The sequence below is a fragment of the Scophthalmus maximus genome, chromosome 4 (genome assembly GCF_022379125.1).
Source record: "Scophthalmus maximus strain ysfricsl-2021 chromosome 4, ASM2237912v1, whole genome shotgun sequence".
NCBI lineage: Eukaryota > Metazoa > Chordata > Actinopteri > Pleuronectiformes > Scophthalmidae > Scophthalmus > Scophthalmus maximus.
The window spans coordinates 16,628,869-16,650,647 of NC_061518.1; the positions used below are offsets into that span (position 1 = coordinate 16,628,869).

Here is a 21,779-nt window from a genome sequence, read left to right on the forward strand (position 1 = left end):
TTAAGTAATTTATCCAGGCTAATATGCACACACATCACAGGGTTTATGGTGCGAAATGCACTCATGTGGCATTAGGCGTAAAACACACACGATTCACATTACACACACACGCGCATTATGGAATTACACATACTTTAACGAGCATGGCAGTAACATTTGATAATATGTGGTAGTGCGTTGTGTGTGTGAGAGTGAAATGGGGTGGGAAATTCCTCAGATGGCTTTCATCACTCAATTCATTTGGTTTCATAAGATGCAGCATTTGTTGATGTAGTTGTTGATAACTCATGTTAGTATTTCTTTTACAAAAACACACAAATCTCAGCATACCAGGTTTTAGATATCGAATCCTTTAGATATTTTAAAATGTATTTAGCTGTGGGCCTTTGAGTCCTTTTGAGATACAAGCATAATCTTATTGCTTCATGTTTGTGCTAATGATACTTTATACAGTGAGTATTCAAGTTGCATAACGTTGTGTTTCTTTACCCTTTTGTGAAGGATTTCCGGGGAAACTTGTGCCTTTATTACAGACAATGGAGCAATGACAGGAAATGAGGGAGAGGAGGATATACCTGGGGACATCACTGGTCAACATCTTAACTCATAAGATATGTGGATGCCCCAGGTTACAGTAAAGACTGAATGTGTTTTCAAAAAAGATTAATACATATATTTTGACTGGGACTGATTATTAATTGGACTTGTTTCCTGCTCTCTGGTGTCTGATTTGTATTTTTTCATTAAATATCTTAATAATGTTTACACAAACAGCTGCACACTATAGATTATTGAATGCTCAATTTGTTTGTGATATGTATTTAAATATTGGTTACAATTTTGATTCACCATTTTAGATAATCTGCAAAAAATTTAAGTATTTGTAAACATTGATGTATTATATTGTTTTATATTGTGCAGTTAATTTACGCACGGGAATTGAAAATTGTTGTGCAGGAAGTTTGTATCTCTTCATCTTCCCACACAAACCTGTTACGCGAATATGCAAATATTCCCCCTCCCCAATATAGACAGATGCAAGTCAACAGATAGATTCCAACATACATGAAATACACGTTGGCCCTGTGTAATGGATTTTAATTGGCTGCAGGTAAATTAGACGAGGATCAGAAGAACAGGGCGACTGAATCAGAACGGCAGCGAATGAGTGTATGTATTTCCAGCCTGCAGTTCTCTTTTCAGTCAAAAGGGAGCACTTTCCATCCACTTAAAGGAGCTTGGTGAAGCACAGCCCTCTCCCTGCCTCCGTCAGTCCGAGTCTCAAATTGTATGTTCTCGTATCCTGCCTCCACCTCCGAGTCCCCTTTTCTCTTACCATTTTATCTTCATCTCTTCCTGCCCACTCCCCTCATACAAAACAGACACGTGTTCCTGTGTCACAGTCACATGAACCCAGGTAAAGATCCTCATATCTGTGGGTTCTGAGATAGATCGGGTTACTGTGAATACATGTTTCCATACCTGTTTCACTTTCACAAGTTTCCAATTGGCTTCCCCTATCCTAGAAAATGCCATTAAAAATCTATTCTTAAAAAACATTGTGATATGGGACGACTGAAAGCTTGAGTGTTTTTAGCTCAAAGTCAACAATATTAAACACGTGTCACTGTTGATAATTGTTTTTTAGAATTTGTGGCTACGCATCCATCCGTGAATGTGTGTCCTCTCACCATTTGGAGTGTGAGGAGGTGTCCAGCTGATGTTGAGTGCATATGGGGACAAAGGGGTGACCAGCGGTGCAGGGACATTCTCTGGGGTGCTCTCCTCAGTCTGGGCCTGGCTGGGAGGGCTAAAGGTACACCCACCTCCTGTGCAGGCCTGAGATTAACACACACACGCGCACGCGCACGCACACGCACACACACACACACACACACACACACACACACACACACACACACAAATACATGAATGAATGAATGCAGGTGATGATGAGTTGCAGGGTGGAGTAGGGCACTTACAGCCAGTGTGATGGTATAAGTTGTCCCAGGGGTTAGGTCACGAAGTGTGTGGTCTTCAAAAAGTTCTGTGCTGTTATAGGCCAGCACAGGCCGAGCACCATCATGTGACAGGAAGATGGAATAGAACTCCAAGATGCCATTGACTTGAGAGGGCCGGGTCCACCTGGAGAGGGTGGAATCAACAACATGCACATTTAGACCAGGGCAAATTGAACCTTTTCCTTTTTATACCATAGTGTTTGGTAAATTATCCCACATGAATATTATATACAAACTTACATTCATTTCTAAACTAATTTTGAATGAAAAAAAAAGCCATCATTTTTGAACAAGGATGGAAACTGTCAAGATGTTACCAGGACTGATTTTCAGCTTCCTGTTTGTTATACAGAACCTTTGGTAAATATTGTACTTTTTCCAAAAATGGACCTTATATATGGAACTTGCAGTGCATAGCTATTCATTTTCAACAACACCATAATAACTCAAGGATTAAAAAAATTAGATTGTGGGAGAGACGGAGCAAAAGTGTGTCTGTGGGCTTCCTTGGCAGTCACTTTGTTCAATCTCTGCAACAGATTGCTGTGTTTGTGCATCTGTGTGTGTGTGTGTGTGTGTGTGTGTGTGTGTGTGTGTGTGTCTGTGTGTGTGTGTGTCTGTGTGCGTGCACGCACATGTTTGTGTGACTTTATTAATGTGTTTCCATTAGATGAAAACACAATGCTGAGCTAAGGTTTCTCACACAACACACACACACACACACACACACACACACACACACACACACACACACACACACACACACACAGTCTCCTCTGTTAGATAGAGGTGTCTCCTTTTCTATATTTAGAGCAGGAAGGTCATCCCCAACTGAGAGAGAGAGAAGGAGAGGACAAGAGACAAGGTTTAAAAATAGAAACGTGTATCCATTACAATATGTAAAAGAGAGGGCAATGTGGACATAGTCTTGCCTATACTGTGTATATATAATGACACATTGGGATGCTTCTTTAATGCTCAACTCGAATTGAACTATTGCTTTTAATCTCTTCTGATGAATTGCAGAAATTGCTCAATGTGTTTTGATGACCTAAATGTATCCTCTGCCCAATTAAATGTGCCTGTTGACATTGTTGAAGGGATATTTAACGCTTGCAAAAACAGGAGAATATTAGAATTAAAATCTTGTCACTAACTTTGTAAAAGACAGCGCTGTAGTAAAAGTTAACACTCTCTGGTATGTTTGTTTTTTTAAATTAGATTTTGAGAGTAACGTGCCACATAAATAATTTATAAATAAAAGAGCACCAAAACATTTAATAAATAGTCCTGCAATTCTTACAAATCCCAGGGAGCAACCCAGCCCTCCTGGCATGGTAGCAGGGGGAGGCCATTTTAAAAAGTGATGGATTCCTTTCTTTTCTCCCATTAAAAACCAGTTTTTGAATGACTGATGAGTGTGTGTTAGCACACAATTAGCCACTGTGGCTAATTTATCACATTTATTATAAGATTTATACGATGTCGACTGGCAGAGTGATGTATGTCCACTTTTGAAAAACTAAATCAAAGGGGAGTTGTAATAATCTGCATCATAATTCACTGCGGTAATGATTTAGAATTTAGAACCCTCTTGGTTGGAAAGTGTGTTATGAAAGAACTGTGGTGGGTGCTTTGTCGTCATGTTAAATTCAAAACAATCAAAATATTTGGAAAAGCAAATTTAAGTATCGAAAATTGAATAGAATTAGAGTTAAATATGTCAGTAAAATGATTGAGGGGATTAGCGAGGTAATGCAAGTTGTGCTTCTGTCCTGAACACGTCAGACATCAGGTTTTGTTTGTATCTGATAGTCAAGCTGTGTGTGTGCGTGTGTGTGTGTGTGAACGTGTTTGTTTCAGGTCGTGTTAGATGAGGGCAGGGCATAAATCTGCTGATATGGGTTTGTTCACAACCTGCAGCCTCTACCACAACCTTTCTCACAGTCTTTCACCCTCACTCTCAAAAACAAGCACATTCCATCTCAGTCTTTTTTTTGAAAATATTTCTTACATTTTCCTCCATTCTTTCCCTTTCAAACCCACAGTTAATCTTTCTCTCCTCCTATTTCTGCTCCGTTTTTCTTCACATTTTTTTCCACGGTTGTTCTCTGCCCATCTCTCCGTCTTTCTCATCTTTTCTCGGAGACACAATAGAGAGGTATTGACAGAGTATGATCTCTCAACCTCTGCCTATCACCACTGTGCTAACAAGGCAATATGCAGCCTTCCCACACCTGGTAAACATATACAGTCCGAGCAATCAAAATTGAAATAAAATCGTCCACATTATTTTTAGACCATCAAATCTCAGACTATCTATCCTTGTTTCTAAACATCGAGGGGAACAACAGTGAATACACTTTCTGCAATCCCTTTAAAAATATTGGATGTCCGCAAAAATCCAGGCAGTCAGTTTCCTACCGGGCTGCCACGGAGAGCACTTTTGCTGGAGGCATACTGGTGTGGTTTGGACCACAACTCGAGGGGGACAGTAAAAACAGCTTCAGACATCACAGGATCGCCGCTGCCACAGATTCAGAACATCGACTGTACATGTACATCTCCCGCTGTGAAGCCCTGAGAACAATGGAGGACACCAGCCGGAGCACATGGTTTACTCACATTCCTTCCCTCAGGAAAATGCCGACAGAGCATTAAAGCGCAGACGGGCTGCCTCAAAGACACTTTTTACCTTCGGGCAGTTTGACTAGTGAATGAAATGCACTTTACATAGCTAAGTGATTTGTATATTGTGGGATTCTCTATTAGATACATTTAGTTACATATGTATCTTTAACTGTACATGACATTAAAAATCTTTCACCCATAGACATGAGCGGACATCAGTGGTGATGTTCTCTCAGAGTTTCACTGCAGCCTCCTTCAGCTCGTGCTTGTTGTGGCGTCTCACCACATGGACTGTAGCCCAGGCGATCAGGCGACTGACTCGGGCCAGTCAGGGATATCCCCCCCTCTTCACCCCGAAAAGCTCTTTTGTTGCTTTGGCCATTACGTCCTGAAATAGCTGTCCTGCTGAATGATGAAATGTGTTCCGCTGAGATTTTTTATGCATGACTGATGACTGAATCCGAGCACAGAATCCTCCTGTATGCCTCCACATTCATCCTGTTGTTTCAGTCAACAGTGAAAACATCAATGAATGCCAGTGGGCCAGTTCCATTGGCAGCCGCACATGCCCGTGCCCTAACAGAGCCACTGCTGCATTTGACAGATGAGCTGGTACCTTGTTTCATGCTCCTCTCCTCTTTCCATGATTTTGATAGAGGTTGATTTTTGTTTCATCAGTCCATAGAACTTTGTTCCAGAGTTCGACTGGTTTCTTTTTGTGTGTTTTGTGAACTGCAGCCTGGCCTTTCTGTCTTTTTAGGCTGTTTGCATCTTGTGGTGAATCATCTGCAGTTCTGGTCGTGAAGTCGTCTCTTGATCATTGACAAGAAAACACAAACGCCTACATCCTGGAGAGCATTCTTGACTTGCTGTGCAGTCATAAACGGGTTTTGCTTCACCATGCAAATGGTTGACATGTGTGATAAATAAATTATAAATAAAAGAGCAACAAAACATTTAATAAATAGTCCTGCAATTCTTACAAATCCCAGGGAGCAACCCAGCCCTCCTGGCATGGTAGCAGGGGGAGGCCATGTTAAAAAGTGATGGAATCCTTTCTTTTCTCCCATTAAAAACCAGTTTAATGTGCGATAATTGCCATTTTAGTTTTCATCTGCTTCCTTTTCATTGTTTGTTGTTATAAACAAAACTTTTGGCTCTAATTCCATGTGAATGGACAGTCAACAAGAGAGGAAAGTTTTGCTTTGTACTGTACATACAGTGGTCTAAATTGTAATTATACCTAATTTGTCCAATGTCGGGGAGTGGACCAGATAGTCAGCACATCACGATGGAAAGAAAAATAAATGATTCAAGAGGCACAGCATTATTTACACGTTGGCTCCTCCATCCTCTCACTCAACTTCTGTCCATTGTTCAAGTGTGAGGATGTGCCCGTGTCTGTGTGCACGTATCTGTGGCACCGTTCCCTCCTGTGGCTAGTGCGACTGTAAGTGACAGTCAGGACGCTAATGGCTTTTACGCAGATTGACTCTTTCATACACACAAAGTCACACACACGACAACATTGCACATTAATCTGTCCACTACCTCTACAGGTGACAGGTCAAGTACAGGGAAAATATTATCCATGGCAATCAAACAGGTTTGCTCATTTTCTCACATGAAGCACATGAATTATTGAGTTATGACCAAAAACATGTTCATTGGGTCACAGTGACCTTGACCTTTGACCACCAAAATAGAATCACTTCATCCTAGAGTCCACAAGAACCGTTGTACCAAATTTCAAGAAATTCTCTCACAGCATTCCTGAGATGGGATGGACAACCACAAAAAAAAATAACTTTCAGTTCAGGAAAAGGTGGAAATTAGGAACTGAGGAGCGTTGTGTGTGAGTGTGTGTGTGTGTGTGTGTGTCTGCACTGCACCTACTCCACCAGAATAGTCCTCGAGTCGAGAAGGGTAAGATTCGGGGCTTGTAGAGGCCCGGGAGGAAGCTGAGAGGTCACCATTGTAACTTGTGAACTGTTAGTGCAGCCCACTGAAGTGCACGCACTCAGTAGGAAGACGTGGGTGGAGTACACACCAAGACCTGAAATAAAAACACATACACCAAGACAACAACGACATGTATATTAAAAACAAACACGATTGACTCAGGTTTCTCTCACAACTAGTTACCCTGAACCCTCTCTCCCTTCTTTTTTTCTTTTACAAGAACCCTCCTCTATGTCCCACTCTCTCTCCCTTCAGTGCAGTTTCATGACAGTTGTTTCTCTAACAGCGTCTCTACCTCGTCACTGTCGGAAAACTATTCCCCATCTGTCCCCCTGTTTCAGTCTCACTCTCTGTAACACAATCTATTCTTGCACATAGCGTATAATTACTACATCCATAATCCTCCCAATCACTGTGAACATCAGACACTCAGCATTATTAACCCAGCATGGATGATATGTGCTCCAACGCCTTCATTAACTTACAAAGACACACACACACACACACACACACACACACACACACACTTATAAAACGCAGTGATGTTTTTCTAACAGAGTGTGTGTGTGTGTGTGTGTGTGTGTGTGAGTGTGACTGATAATCTATTCGGTGCTTGAATAGATTATGACTCTCTGTCATAGAGGATGACTCTCGTATCTGAATCTGTTAACATACCTGTTTACTGTATGTCTACATCTGTAAGTATGTGTGTGTGTTTGTGCATTTCAATGTCTGCGTATCCATAAGCAACCTGGTGCAGTATTGTTCTCTCAGTGGTGTGACATGTGTTTCAGACCTTCTTTATCTCGCTTTAGTGAAAGCTTTCAAAGCAAATTGTCAGTATGCATCTGTGCTAATGTTCAGAGTGCTTTGTTTCTGCGCTGCTTCATTTTTGCATGTGTGTGTGTGTGTGTGTGTGCGTGTGTGTGTGTGTGTGTGTTTAGCTCTCTTTTTCAAAGTGCAATTCCCTTGGTAAGGATTGAGATGCTCTTTCCTCTTTCAAATGCTAATCCCCCACTCCATTTTGCCTTTTCTTCACTCTTCCCCTCCTCTTTACACCAAGCCCCATCCCTACACAGTCACAGCGACACCGCAGCGCGCACACACAAAAACACACGCGCTCTCTCCTTTTTACCAGTGATGCTGCGCTGTCTGTCTTTCCCCCTGTAGACCATTTGGTTGTTGTGATAGAGGAGGTACTCTGTAATGCCTCCATTGGGCCTATCATTGGAACAAAAAAGGCAGTGTTGTGTTCGATTAGGGCATGTTTGTTCAAGTTGACAAAATATGTATGTTAAAAAAAGAAGATAGAAAAGTAATTATTAGAAAACCCCATGTTTCTTCTATGTATGATTCAGTTTACGATATGGTCTTTCATATTCTGTTGTAGCAGCAGGTCAGAAAAGAATGCATACAAACTTTTAAAAAATCATTCATAATAATGTGTTGTCCATTAGTGAAGGCTTTATAACTGCAGATCAGGGGTGCACTTACACATGAAGCAAATTACAATTTCCACATGAATAGCGTAGCAATGAACAACACAAATATGTGGTCCGGTGTGAGGGTACATTGGGTTGCTGAGAATGTGTATTACCTTGCTGGAGGTTCCCAGGTTACATAGAGAGCTGAGGGCGATGGAACCGCAGCTGGAGTGGAAACAGCATCTGGAGCTGGAATTAAAAATATTTGTATATAAGGAGAAGGCAGCGACAAATGTAGTGGTCGATATGAGCCAAGTGAAAAAAGTGACACATCATTGCATCATATCATTATTGCCAACATATCAAAAATTAGATACATTTATACATTTAACTTAATTTTTTGATAAACTATATACTATTACTATATAGTAACTATATAATGGAAATATTCACACAGGGTGATGGAAGTGCAAAAATGTCACAAGTATGATGACCCTTGAAATATTATTATATCGAAGGTACAGTAGGTTGTTTGAAATGTGACTTTAATTTGACAGGGTGTGTGACATTGACAGCTTCAGATTACTGTGCAGAAAACTGCTGAAGCTTATATCTTCCTTGATTTTCTGAATAAGGTTGAAAAACAGGAGAATTGATGTGTTTGAAAAAATAGACTTTGGCAAAAGAGAGTTTTCAATAAGTTCTTTCTCCGGCTCTTCCTAACATGGTTCCGTGTCTTAACTGCGCTCAGCGAGAATCAATACAGTAATCAGTTTTTTTCTTTTACTTCAGATTGATTTTTACCGTCTCTGCACTGACCCCTGCCGTCACATTATCTTCCCAACAAGGCCAGTTAGTCCAACGCAGATTAATGTAGTGACTAGCATATGAGGGAAAATCGCTTTTTCCTTTTTTCCCTCTTCTTTATATCTTCCTTACATGACCTCCTTGATAAGAAAGATGTAAAACGTCTGTCTTTCATGCATCATCCTTTTATCATTTGGTGTCTCGCCCTATCCAGCCACCTTATTTATTTTTCTCCCCCTTCCCTGATCCTATTTATTCCATTCCTCTGTCTTGTCCTGCTGCTCCTCGACTGTCTTCCTACGAGCTGAAAAATCTCCATCACTGAGGAGACATGATGAGAGTGTCTGAGTGTGTTTCGAAGTGTGTCTGTGTGAGTCCAGATGCAGAAATCATAAATTAGTGCTACTGGACAGAAGTTCTCTTTGTGGGTGTACGGATGTGTGATATGGCGATATATATATCTCGTGCGACGACAGAAAATGTCTAAGGTTTCACATCATGCTCCATCATTTATTTTGTTGGGCTGCATATCACTCTTTGCGGCAACACATTCCGTCATTTGGACGACACTTTGCATTCACACAACGTGGTCATTCTAAACGGGAGAAGGGCAAAACAAGGATCTCCCACCTGAAAGAGGGGCTACGTCTCTCGCGTGGACGTGGTGTGGGTGTAAAACCTCTAACACTGACCATAAAAAACCACACATCACGTTATGGCACAGAATGGTCGCAACCAATGCCTCAAACACCACTCATTTCATTAAACACCTAGAGTCATTTCAGACAGCGCGCAAAGAGTCTACAAATGAGAGCCACAGAAGTACAGTTGAGTGTTCGAAAAACAAAACCCAAGCTCAGATATTGCAAAAGGGCATTTTTCCCGACAGCACGCCGTATGACAAAGAGTCACGAAGAGGAAGAAAGGCAAAAGCTGCCGTAACAATTTACATCTGCAAAGACTTGGTCCCAGTTTCAGCAGTGAAAAAGAAAATGTACAACAGTGTGTGTCGTTAACCTGGACATGAAATGACCTCAATCAGGATATTATTTGGATCATATCACTCAGCGCGAGTGAACTGGATTTATGGGTGTTTGTGCGTTACAGTCTCACCTTCCTCTGGGGTTGCGATGCTCCACCTTGAATCATAATCACCACCTCTGTCATGGCGAAGGCTCTCGGTGCAACCGACAGGGCTACAGGCACTTACAGTGACAATGTATCGGGTGGACGGTGTTAGACCCGACAACACACCTGAGGAGGACAAGATCGTGGACGTGTCACAGGGGGACTGAGACGGAGAACACGGACAGACGGACGGACGGACAGAACTTTGTCCCCTAAAGACTGTGACTTTGGAAGACAACCACTTGATTTTGTGCAGACAACCATCCTTTATCATTCCTGTTTCGTGTCAACCATGCCTTACCTGCCCTCGATTCCTTTTACTGTCTGCTTTTATCGTTTATTGGACCCTGCTGTTACTTAAGCGCGTATCAATCTGCATCAACAGTTCCATTTGAATGCTTTACTCGTTTCTCTGTACCAGTGTTGCTAAGCAAACTTCCTGCGTCTGGCAAACAAAGCGAGTCCGTTCTAATTATAAAAGCTTCAGTCGTCTCTCGTGGTTTTTTTGTCCCCGCCGTCTCGGCCCCTCTTAACTCCTTTCTTTATTTCATAAGTCAATCTTTTACGTACACTCTCTTCTCCTCCACCCCCCTCCGACTCTCCTCAGTCTGTACAGTCACCCTCTTTTTATCCCTCTCTCTCTTTCTCTCTCTGTCACCCATGTCTTTTAATTCAATTAAGGGCCAGGGCCCCACTCCACTGCCATTACACCCTCATTTGCTTCCTGTGTTTTTTAGCCGTTGGTGTAATTCTGCAGTCAGGTGTCGTGGCCATCATAAATTAACGAAACGCCTTATCACGGTGGGCTTAATGTCTGGCATAAGAAGAGGGGGGGGGGGATGGGGAGCAGCAAGAGAGACACAGGGAGCGACGGAGACGGAGAGCTCATCTTCATATTTGCCTGGAGACATGGCGGAGTGGATGAGAGGAGGGACGAATAGCAGCAGCGGACGCACACATCATCATCATCATCATAAAAGATGAAGTGAGGAAAGATCGAAAAGTGAGCAACAGAGAGAGAGAGAGAGAGAGGGAGGGAGGAAAGGAGCGATGCCAGGGTATGACATCATCGGGGTAGTCCTGAGTGTCTTGTTCCAAATGGAGACAGTCTCCTAAAGTTGGGGACTTGCCAAGGAGACATTAACAGGGTTGCCTTGGACATTGTGCATGTTTGTGTTTGGATGAAAGATAGAAGGGAAGTGAGCGAAAAAGAAAGTGTAAATGTGTCTTCACTAACGGACAGAATGCCCTACAGGTCTGTCAACAGGGTGGCAGGAAAAAGCTCCAATTAGATGAACTGGACAATGAATGCAAATACATTTGGTTCAACTCGTGATGCGACGTTTACCTGGCTTTTACTCAGGAAAATCATGTTCTTTTCGTTTTTCAACATTGAGTTACCTCTTTAATTGATGCCATCAGTGAGACTGCTTAAGTTATCTACACCTAAAATAAATATTTTAGACTGTCAAAGGTTTGTGTGTGTTTCACCTGTGAAATTTCCATTAGCCAGGTACACGGCCTTGATAGGTGGTGCATCCGACTGGTCTCTGCTGTAGGCCTTTAACTCGTATCGGTCAATCGGCCCTCTGATGTCCCCAGTGGGGGGCACCCAGCTCACCTTGGCACTGAAACCATTCAAGCTCTGCACTGTGGTGGGAGGCGGCACAAGCCTCGGTGCTGGAGCCAGAGAGAGGAAACGTACGTCACCATGAGAGGAGGCTGAAGAGGAGCGGGACAGAGGGAGACTAAACAGCAAAATTATAATAATTACACAGCAATACGATATAAAGCAAGCAAGAGAATCAAAGACCAAAGAGCCAAAGACTAAAAAAGAAAAAAGAAAAACAACAGGTTGGGAGCACATGAGGTTAAAGAAAAAGCATCCCCCATCTCTCCGTGTTTTAATAGGCCCAGTAAATCATACCTCACCATTAGCATAAATAGTATTTATGAGAGTAGTAACTTTTTCAGCACTGATTTAATACAGCCAGCCATTCATTCTGGGCCATATTTCAAAGCAATCAGCCTCCCTCCTTTTCCATAGCACTCCCCTTCTTTCTCTCTTTGACACCCTCTGTATTTCGTGATGGTCCATCTCCTTCCTGCCCTCCCTCTCTGTCTCACTGCCTCACAACCTTCATTCTCTGTCTCCATCCATCCTTCCATCTTTCTTTAAGTCCACCTTAACCACACCTACCTTGGATTTAGCCCCAGACCAATGGCTATCAGTGTTAAATTATTAAAATTTGCCAAACATGGATATTAGAGGCAGATATTTCCGTGTAGCAAACAGCATGCAAATTGCTTGTAAATACATACAGATTTATGCCCTATCTCTCTTCCATCTACTTCATCTCACTCCGTCTGCTGTGCATTTATGTGCGTTAGTATATTAAGTCATAAAACAGTACAACATTGAGGAGCTGCTTCATGCTCCATCTCCTGCGACCTTTTTGCTTTTCTTGTCATTCATTAACTTCATTTTTCGCGACAACTTTCTCACCTTCCCTCTCCACTTCGGCTGTTGTTACATCTTACTGATTTTATCTATCCTTTCATTACCACTTACCTTGCATCTTTCCTCATCTCCCCCCACGCCTTCCTGTCTTGCTGTCCATCCTTCTTTCCTCCTATTTCTTTTTTTTTACTCTTTGTACCTCCTCCCTCCTCCCACATTTCCTCTCAGTCCTTGTGCCCCATCTGCCTCTTTTCTCCTCACTTCTTAATGTTTTGAGCACTCCCTCCCTACTCTCTGCTGCACTGCTCTCTCTGGTCATAGCATGGTGTGCTGGGACCTACCAGTGTATCGTTCACTACTAACGAGCAGCTTTATATCACACAAGGGACCACACAGGCCATTCTGGGTTAACAGCCTTTTACTGGGATGCCCTTTATAGAGGCCTTATCAATCTCTCATACCGTCAGGCACATGTAATATCACTGGCTTTGGATAAGTGTCATAAATACTGCACAAGATAGTCGTGCTTTTACACCCAAAATCTCATAGAGAAACACTATGGAACAGAGTTAACCAGGAAGAATGTTTCCCTTTGTTGAATGTGACAAAAAGCTTCATGCAAACAAGTTAATCAGATTAAATATACAGTACAGAGGATCACACACATGCAGTAAAGAGGATCCCACTCACACCACACACACACACACACACACACACACACACACACGTTCTTAAGGGTCTTATCATGCTCTCATACTATTAGAGTGTCAGATGAAGGCTGGATAGAAAGAAAGAATGATACTACAGCAGATCCTGTGCATACAGTGTGTACTGGGCTTGTTTACTTGTACAAATGGGGTGTGTGTATTACTGTTAAGATACCATCACCGTCATCAACCTCATCATTATGTCTCAGTGTAAAAACCTATTGTTCTGTCACCACAACAGAGACCCACATCAACGACTAGACCAGAGAGATAAGAGGCGTCTTACCTCTGCCTCGGCTGCGTCCTCTCTGCCAAGGTCCTGCTGCCCAACCTCCTGCAGCCGAGGCCACAAACCTGTACAAGTACTCTGGAAAGGTGTGCATGTTTGCACAAGGGAGATTGGGTGTTTGGAAGAGAGGAAGAAACAGATTTCTTACATTCAGAGAAAGTATTTAGAAGGTATTCAAGTATTTTAAATACCGGTAAATGCCCAACAGAAGCACCGCATGTTGTCAGCAGTTATTCATGTCACTGATGTAATTTGCTCAGCACGTAGAATATGAAGGAGACATTTTTACCAATTACAGCATTTATACTTTGTCGTGATGGAAATTCCACTTCAATGTAAATCAAAAAATGTTGAAGCACAGTTATATACCCATGCTAAACGTATAAAAGAGAACAAAACAAAGTAGAAATAAATTTCTAGTAGTAAGAAAGGCCACTGACAGGGTATTTGCTATTGATGAAAGATTTCATCAATAGATTTCATCATGCGGATAGTTCTGTATGTACTAAAAATGACCTAGTGAATTAGGCAGAAAAACCTCTGCTAAATTAGCTTATTTATATTATAGTGCATCTATACAACACTGCACACCTCACTGACAGGCGAGTAGGAACACACAGTCATCTGAAAAGAAGGCAACAAACTTCATAACTTAGTTCTGTATACTGGTCAATCTGAAGAAATTAAGTTGAAAGAAGCCTCCCTGTCAGAACTTTCCCTTCTGTAAAATATAAATGTATAAATACTGTACATCAATTGCTCTTCATGAATATGATTCCTTGTTGATTGCCAATTCCTTTTTTTGTGACTGGCCGATGGAGAGACACTTGACTATCTGTGTGATGTCTCGAGAAGGTACAGTCTGTATCTGAAATGTTACTGTCTTACACTAGTTATGTTTACATGTACAGTGCATCATTACCAGTGAAAGGCTGCAGACCATAATCTGTGGCCTGTGTCTCTCTCCCATTGTACACCAACACCGAATCGTTTCCTCTGCAGTTGTACCGGCTTTCAGCCGTGGGGCAGCCGTCGAGGTAGACTCTAACGGAACGGCGGGAGGCTACGGAGAGATTAACACTTTGACTGGCAGGAGGCTTTGTTCCATCACTTCGTATAGTAAGACCCCTTATGCAACCTCCTAGGCCTGTGTAGAGCAGAGGAGAAGGGAGAGAAACGAGATGAGAACAGAGAAGAGAGGGAAAGTAAATCGGTCTGAAAACTTAGTAAAATGCTTTTTACCATTTCACATTTTAATATCCTCCTCCACTCAAAAATCTGTCTCGATCATTGTCATTTCTCTTAGATGTTTGACCTTCACTATGACTGCTTTCAAATTCCTCTGAAAGTGGAAAGTTGCCCTGGGCTCACTTCAAATCCTAGTCTAAGGTGTGCACCTGCAAGCATGACTTGTGACATCACAACAAGTTTGGAAGGGATCTGGGGGGATCTTTAAATCCTTTAAATATGCCAGGCCACTCTCATATTTATACTTTTCATGCTCAGATGCCAAACTTACTGCATGACCTGCAGTTGAACACCTGCCATTTTAAATGAGGGGTGGTATGCTAATACTTTTTTCTGTGCATAACCATATCTCACCGTGTTTGTGACTTCGGCTGTCCAGAGCAGGATGGATGAGCTCCGTGGGCGCGCCCCCCAAGTACAAGGGAGAATCAACGCTCAGCCTCGCGGCCCCTCCCACTCCCCTCGTTTCTTCTGCCCAGTCATTGACTGCAGCAGAGATGAGTGAGCCGCGTTTCGCCAATGACAACTGTTTCCAGTGTCCGTCGCAGTAGCTAAGCCCCACCCACATGCTGAGTTCAGTCACATGACCTTCGCAGGCAAGAAGGAAGGACAGGAGGCCGGCCTCCAGCTCCACCTAAAAATACACAGAATATCACAAGCTGATGCAGTGTCGTGTCAAGGGTTTTCAGAATTTAAACAAGGATTTTAAAGGCGCCTCTGCTCCTCACCAGCATGTAGTCTTCGGTTTGTGTGTTGTATGTAAAGAGCAAAAGTGCATTGAGCTGATCTGTTCTGAAATCCATAGAGATGTCAAAGTCCTGTCCTCCACCGAATACATCTTTGCCAAGCTCCAAGTAACCTGCCACAAGGAGGAAAGACTTATCAACAACATGCCTTAACCAGAATTAATAATTAATTCATCAACACCAATCCATGAGATCCCTACCATGGCCCAGAAAATGGGCCCCATCCACAGTTTGAACGGGACACCCCTCCCAGTTTTCATGCGCTGCCACTTTCTTTGTGGCTTTTGCCCAGTCCAGAGACGTCCATTCTTCTGAGGGGCTGTCCGTCATCTTAAAACTCACGTCTCTGAGGCAACCAGAAAAACTCTGCTGCACCAGCCGGGCATCACCTGGTAAAAGAGACAAAAATAAATACCATAAGCGTTAGTCATTAAGTTTTCACTCCATGTACAAAAAACATGGAATAATCATAAAGAAGCACCAGTGTGTCTGAATATGAGAATGATGACAAATTTTAATTGAAGCCAGGAGGTTGGTCTAGTGGTGAGGAGGCTCCACTACCTGCCTCATGAAGAAGAAGGATTAGAGATTACCTGCATCATCTCTTAGCAGAGTAAAGTCTTCAGGCAGTCCTCCAATGAACACCCCCGTGTTGTCGCCAATAATGGTGCTGCCGCTGAAGGCTGGCGCACTTCCTGACGGCGAGGGTGATGGTGTTACACATGAACAACATGGGGCAAAGTGGGACAAGAGAAAATATGAAATCAGAGCATTTAGGGAACAAATAAGGGATGGGACACGAAACAAACAGGGGCAAGATAGACTCAGTGAGAGAAGTGTTAATCGTCCGGCATTTTCAATCTAGGTTTGCCCAGAAAAAGGAAAACATTTGAAGATCAGTGTCTGTGTGTGAAACAGTATTTTTCTCATCAGACATAGAATTGGATTAACCTAATACCTCCACGCAGAGCAGGGGGATTTACATACATAGAGACACACATACTTCACATCCTCGCATGTAGAGAGGAACATAAATACTTTACACCCACACACAGAGCTGATACACACAGTGGTCAGTATGAATATGAGAAGTATTACCTCTATATTGATTGTTTACAACGATTGTTCCCACGGCCCCTCGCCTCGTTGCTATGATGCTGTGCCACTGTCCATCATTGTAGTGTCGCCCTCCATCACCCTGCACACTCACAGCCACTGCTGAGCCCTGCACACACACGCACACACACACACACACGCACACACGCGCACACACACACACACACACACACACACACACACACACACACACACACACACACACACACACACACACACACACACACACACACACACACACACACACACACACACACACACACACACACACACACACACACACACACACACAAATTTAAACACGTATACACTGATGGCGATGTGAAGACTAGTTGACGTATATTCATTTCCTGACTCTGACCAAAGGTTGTGGAGCGATGTGTTTTGCAGTAATCTGCTCAAAAGTAACCACTTCTCAAACAACCGAGGAATAAAACTGCTTTTCATCTCTCTGTTGTGCGAGCAAAGATTGGACACACTCATCATACACACACCATCCTCCAAAAAAAGAGGACATATAGTCATCAAAGTGTTGTTACAAGGATTCTTGTCAACTATTAAGTATGACATCACTGTTGTAATCAGCTCTTAGCAAGTAGGCAAGGAGAAATGTAGTAAAACAAGAGAAACTCGTGTACACTCACACAAACACACTGACATATACTGTATATCCAGACACAGACACACGCACACACGGAGTGATGAAGATTTAATGATGAGATCAATAAATGTATGAATGCCAGAGTATCTCAGCCTCTGACATCTTTACTATCTTTGCTAGACAGCTCCACTTAACAGGACAACAGGAGAGCAGTTTCACGACTGCTTTTCTTCCTCTCAACACACTTGTTTGGATACACAGCCCAGGACTGGAAGCAACTAACGCGAGGTGCCCTTGAGCAGGGCATTTTTGCGCGTAGTTGCCCAAGCGGGCTTGTTTAATAAAACAGCAGCCTGGTGGTGGTTTTACCGATGAGCAGCTCCAGAGGAAAACCTGGTCGGAAGATGTCCGAACGTTGCCAATTTCCCACTCATTCATGATCTTCTTTTTCTTTCTTTTACACGCACGCACGCGTCCATAAAAACAGTTCATCTGCATCAATGGAGTGTTAACTATGTATTTCAGCGTGTGTTAAATAGTCTAACAGTAATCAGACTCCAGTGCTTTGGTCCATCTCTTCTATATGTGAAAGGGAATGTTTTTGAGTATGTGTGTGGCAGCTCACACGTGCACATATTTATGAGCATATCACTTCCCCGTGTCATGCTAAATTACCGCCCCTGCACTGGTAATCCCATTAGGCTAGCTCAACAGGCTAATATGAGGAAGTAATGGGCCCAGCTATATGTATCGAGGGGAAGACTAATTAGCCGTGACACCACTCCCACTGTTAATTACCCCAAACTCGCCTAAACAAAGGAATCAACCCAGTTGGAGAAGACACACATTCACTTCACTGCACCTCCGGAAGAACACACACGTCAAGATTGCGAGTCAACAAGGATCTTTTCAGTGACAGACCTCCCCCTCTTTTCACAGGTACATCCCATAGTTACATCCCGATGAAGACTTTTTTGACAACAGTATTGGATGGTGATAGTGATGAGAAAGGAAAGTGTGTACGTGTGTGTGTTTGAGTGTGTAATAAGTTGGTGAGCTCGTGGAAGTCTGTGTAATCATCTGCGATCATCACTTTCATCACCGGAGTCGTTGACTCTTTAACCCCTCTACACGTGTCTGTATGGATGGATAAGGGAGCCACGGCTGTGTATGTGTATCTGTGCAGGGGGGGACGGCTTAATTAGCTTGCAATTGGTATTCACGCGTGGTGACTGCAGGGAATGAGTTAATTGCGGTCCAATTCAAACGTTGACACACTTTCAAAGTTCCCCCCCCCCCCTCCCCCCCGCTTTCCCTGTCTCCCTGACAGAAACCAATGAGGGGCTGCAGATCACATTTATTAGATGAGCGCAAGTGAGTGAGAAAGTGGGAGCCACAGGAAGCAAGAGTAAAAGGGGGTGGGGTGGGGGATAATCAGAGGGGCAAAAAGGAAAAAAACCCAGGTGAAGGTTCCGCCGTCAAATACGTTGCTCTGAACAACAGCAAGCTCACTGCAGCCGAGGGTGTTTGTTTATTAGCGCTAGAGGAAGATTCTGCTCACTCAGTGGGACAGAACAGAATTTGTAAGTTCCTTAACAAAGACCTGCAATGTCGATGCTGACCTTCCGAAACCATCCATTTTGTGCTTGGTTGCACCCTTTTTAAAACACACAGAGACAAACAATAGTTCTTGTACATACCTGTGGGTCAAACAAAAAGTAAGGGCGTCCGTTTTTGATCTGCACAGCCAGGAACTCTTCCTGATCTCCAGGAGAGAAGGCACAGAGAAGCAGGCCGTCCGGAGACCGCGTCTTGAAACTCAACTCGATACCTTGTACAAAGAGAGAGAGAGGGAGAGAGATAAAATGTAGAATTGACTTAAACTTGTTCTGACGTATTATTTGGATGAATCTTTCTCATACGTTAAGTCCTTTTTAAGACTTGCGACAGGGCGTGATGGACAATGGCAGCTGTAATCATGGTTCCACTGCAGTGTCTCAAAGTTAAAACTGACCATTTACAGGCAGACGTCAGGCAGCATCCAGCGTTTCTCATCTACATTACAAACAGTTAAAACAGACGGCATCTCTGTTGATATGCTATATGCATGCTTCCTCCTTCCCCCCTCCGGACCTTCTGAGAAAGCACTTTTTTGATCAAAGATGTGCATAGTAAACCCCCTACACACCACTTGCACAACACTACAGGGTCAACTTAGAGACCACTCAGAGCTTTTACACAAAGCCTATCCTGTGTTCCTCACATTTGGATGTCCGGTGTATAATAATATAGTGTTAGTTGACCAGAAAACAAGAAAGACCAGACGAATGAATGCATTTCTTCTTCTCCTCCATCGAGTGCAGCGTTCCCCAGCAGCAGGAAAGTTCTAGGCTGACTTCATTTCCACTACAAGCCAACTGTCAAGGATAATCGTACAACTAAGACACTTTACGAAGACAACCCTGAGTAGGCACGCTGGCTTCCACATTTTAACAGCTCTTAAGATAAAGTAATTAAAAGACTGAATAGGGCCTCTTCAGATAGTTTTTATAAAAAACAATTAATAGAACTGATTTAATGGTGTGTATAATAAAGCCCATTCGCGCTTCCTGCTAACATACAGTACTAGTGGAAATCAATTTATGATCTCCAGCATTTTCAATTTGCATCAATAATCAACATGAATAGTGGCTAACTTCAGGGATACAAATTGCTGAATAAATCACTAGAAGGTGTTGAAGTATTTGAAAATCTTACATTGAATATAATCCATTTCTTTTACATCTAAAAAAAAACCAACTATGAAATAGTTTAATCTTTTGAGCAGAGTTATAACTGATCAGAGCTGTCCTGCCTCTGTTGAATACAATAAATTCAGCAAAGTGGCAAACTTATGGACTCATAGACCAGCTGAACCTCTAACACATGCGCACACTCACGCACACGTGCACACACACAGGGCAGAGAATTCATCCACGTACTGTCTTGTCATGTTACTATGGATAGAGATTGAATGTTAATCCACTACGAGATCCACATAGTGACACAGGCCGTACGGTTTTTACGTGTGTGTCTGTACGTGTGAGATTCCTTGGCTCAATCTGTCTCTGTAGGAAAAAACACAGAAGTGTGGGAAGATCTAAAGATTTGAACAGAGGCAGTTCATCAGAAGCCGTTGTTGGCAAAATAATTAGTGTGTGAATTCACTCAATATGGAGAGAAGTCAAACAGTTACATGTGAAGCTCAGGATGAATAAAGATCAGCCATCTCACAGAGCTCACAGCTTTTCTTACCCTATTTTGAATGAAAAGTATTTTTTTTCTGCTAACCCGGGTCTGTTTGTAACAGGATGGTTGTTCTAGCTGTTGGTTTTCAGCAAAATTCCTTGAATACATCGTCCCGGAAAAATGTTTTATCACAAAGATACAATTCATGCTAAATTTTGTTAATGCACATTTACAAAAAACACATTAAAAAGGTGTTGATATGCAGCCTGTTGGTCCACAAGCAGTGTCACAGCAAGAACTGTCAACAGTCTTGGCAAGTTGGCAGCTGTAACATGAGTCAGACGTGGATATTAGATCATATGTTGCTGATGTAGTGGCGTAGGTGAATGAATATGATTTATGTTGAGGAAAATAAACAAACTAGAGTTTGTTAAGGCTATGCCTCCGACATTTATTTAACTATAATTGCATTGTCCTTAACTTATTAGTTGCTTCCCATATTATTCTTAGTGACTGATAGGGGTAGCAGACTCACAGGAAAGTGCAATTTATTAAAATGAGGTATACATTATTTAAGTCGCCCATGCATTGATCACAAATATTGCACAGAATCAAAAGCTTTATGTTTTACCTTGATTCATGATTAATGAATGATCAGCCACTGGGGTTGAGGTATACAGCTAAGGCAAGAGAAAAATGCTCTTTACATTGAAACTTGCAATCTGTGCATCAAGCAGGCATGTGTCATTTACATTCATGACCTTGTCACCACAGAGATGAGTGAAGTCATGACAGATACCTGACATTACATTATCCCCTTTTAACCTTCTTTCTCTCAACCACACTCTCTCCTGATCTCCCATCCCTTCCTTTCTTCCATCCCTCTGCTTTTAACCTTCCTCTTCTTTTTCTTGACCTTTTCATTGTCCTTTCTTCCATTTATTGCCTCCTCTGAGGGTTTTCGCTCTTTGCATCTTCAGTTCTTTTTACCACTTTAACTCCCAACTCTGCTCCTTCCCTTGCATCCCACTTTCTTTCTCTCGTTAGCGGTTTTAACAGTGTATTCTATAGTGGACGTCAATATGGGAGGCAAGCATTTATCATAACACACTCGCAAAACGATCCTGTACACAGCGGACAGGCCTATGGAACCCTAACACACACTCATATGATCTTACATTGGAGAAGTACGTATGTATGTATTGAATTGAAAAAATTGAGAATCTAGTATATATGTATAACTACTGGAATGATTATCATATATAGTATGTTTGCATGGGCCTGGGTGATAGAGTGGGGCAGACTGTCAACACATGCTTGGCCAAGGTGTTTGGTTCAAACGAACAACATCTAAGTGACACTACTTGTGCTCAGCATTACTTCCTTCAGATTCCCCCACAGGACTTGTGC

At 42.5% G+C, this 21,779-nt stretch overlaps 1 protein-coding gene across 2 annotated transcripts in view; it reads right to left on the reverse strand.

The window, feature by feature from the left end:
• ush2a (Usher syndrome 2A (autosomal recessive, mild)) overlaps positions 1–21,779 on the reverse strand; it is a 176,120-nt gene that overhangs the window by 94,650 nt on the left and 59,691 nt on the right. For both annotated transcript variants that reach the window (XM_047331396.1, XM_035627624.2), the window contains 15 exons: positions 18,842–18,972; positions 16,523–16,649; positions 16,018–16,119; positions 15,625–15,813; positions 15,407–15,537; positions 15,033–15,312; positions 14,353–14,577; positions 13,428–13,508; positions 11,465–11,653; positions 9,959–10,099; positions 8,212–8,287; positions 7,750–7,835; positions 6,549–6,708; positions 1,983–2,145; positions 1,692–1,839 (listed from right to left, as the gene is read on the reverse strand). In XM_047331396.1, coding sequence (XP_047187352.1) covers positions 1,692–1,839; positions 1,983–2,145; positions 6,549–6,708; positions 7,750–7,835; positions 8,212–8,287; positions 9,959–10,099; positions 11,465–11,653; positions 13,428–13,508; positions 14,353–14,577; positions 15,033–15,312; positions 15,407–15,537; positions 15,625–15,813; positions 16,018–16,119; positions 16,523–16,649; positions 18,842–18,972 — 2,229 coding nt within the window. The remainder of the gene's footprint in view (positions 1–1,691; positions 1,840–1,982; positions 2,146–6,548; positions 6,709–7,749; positions 7,836–8,211; positions 8,288–9,958; positions 10,100–11,464; positions 11,654–13,427; positions 13,509–14,352; positions 14,578–15,032; positions 15,313–15,406; positions 15,538–15,624; positions 15,814–16,017; positions 16,120–16,522; positions 16,650–18,841; positions 18,973–21,779) is intronic.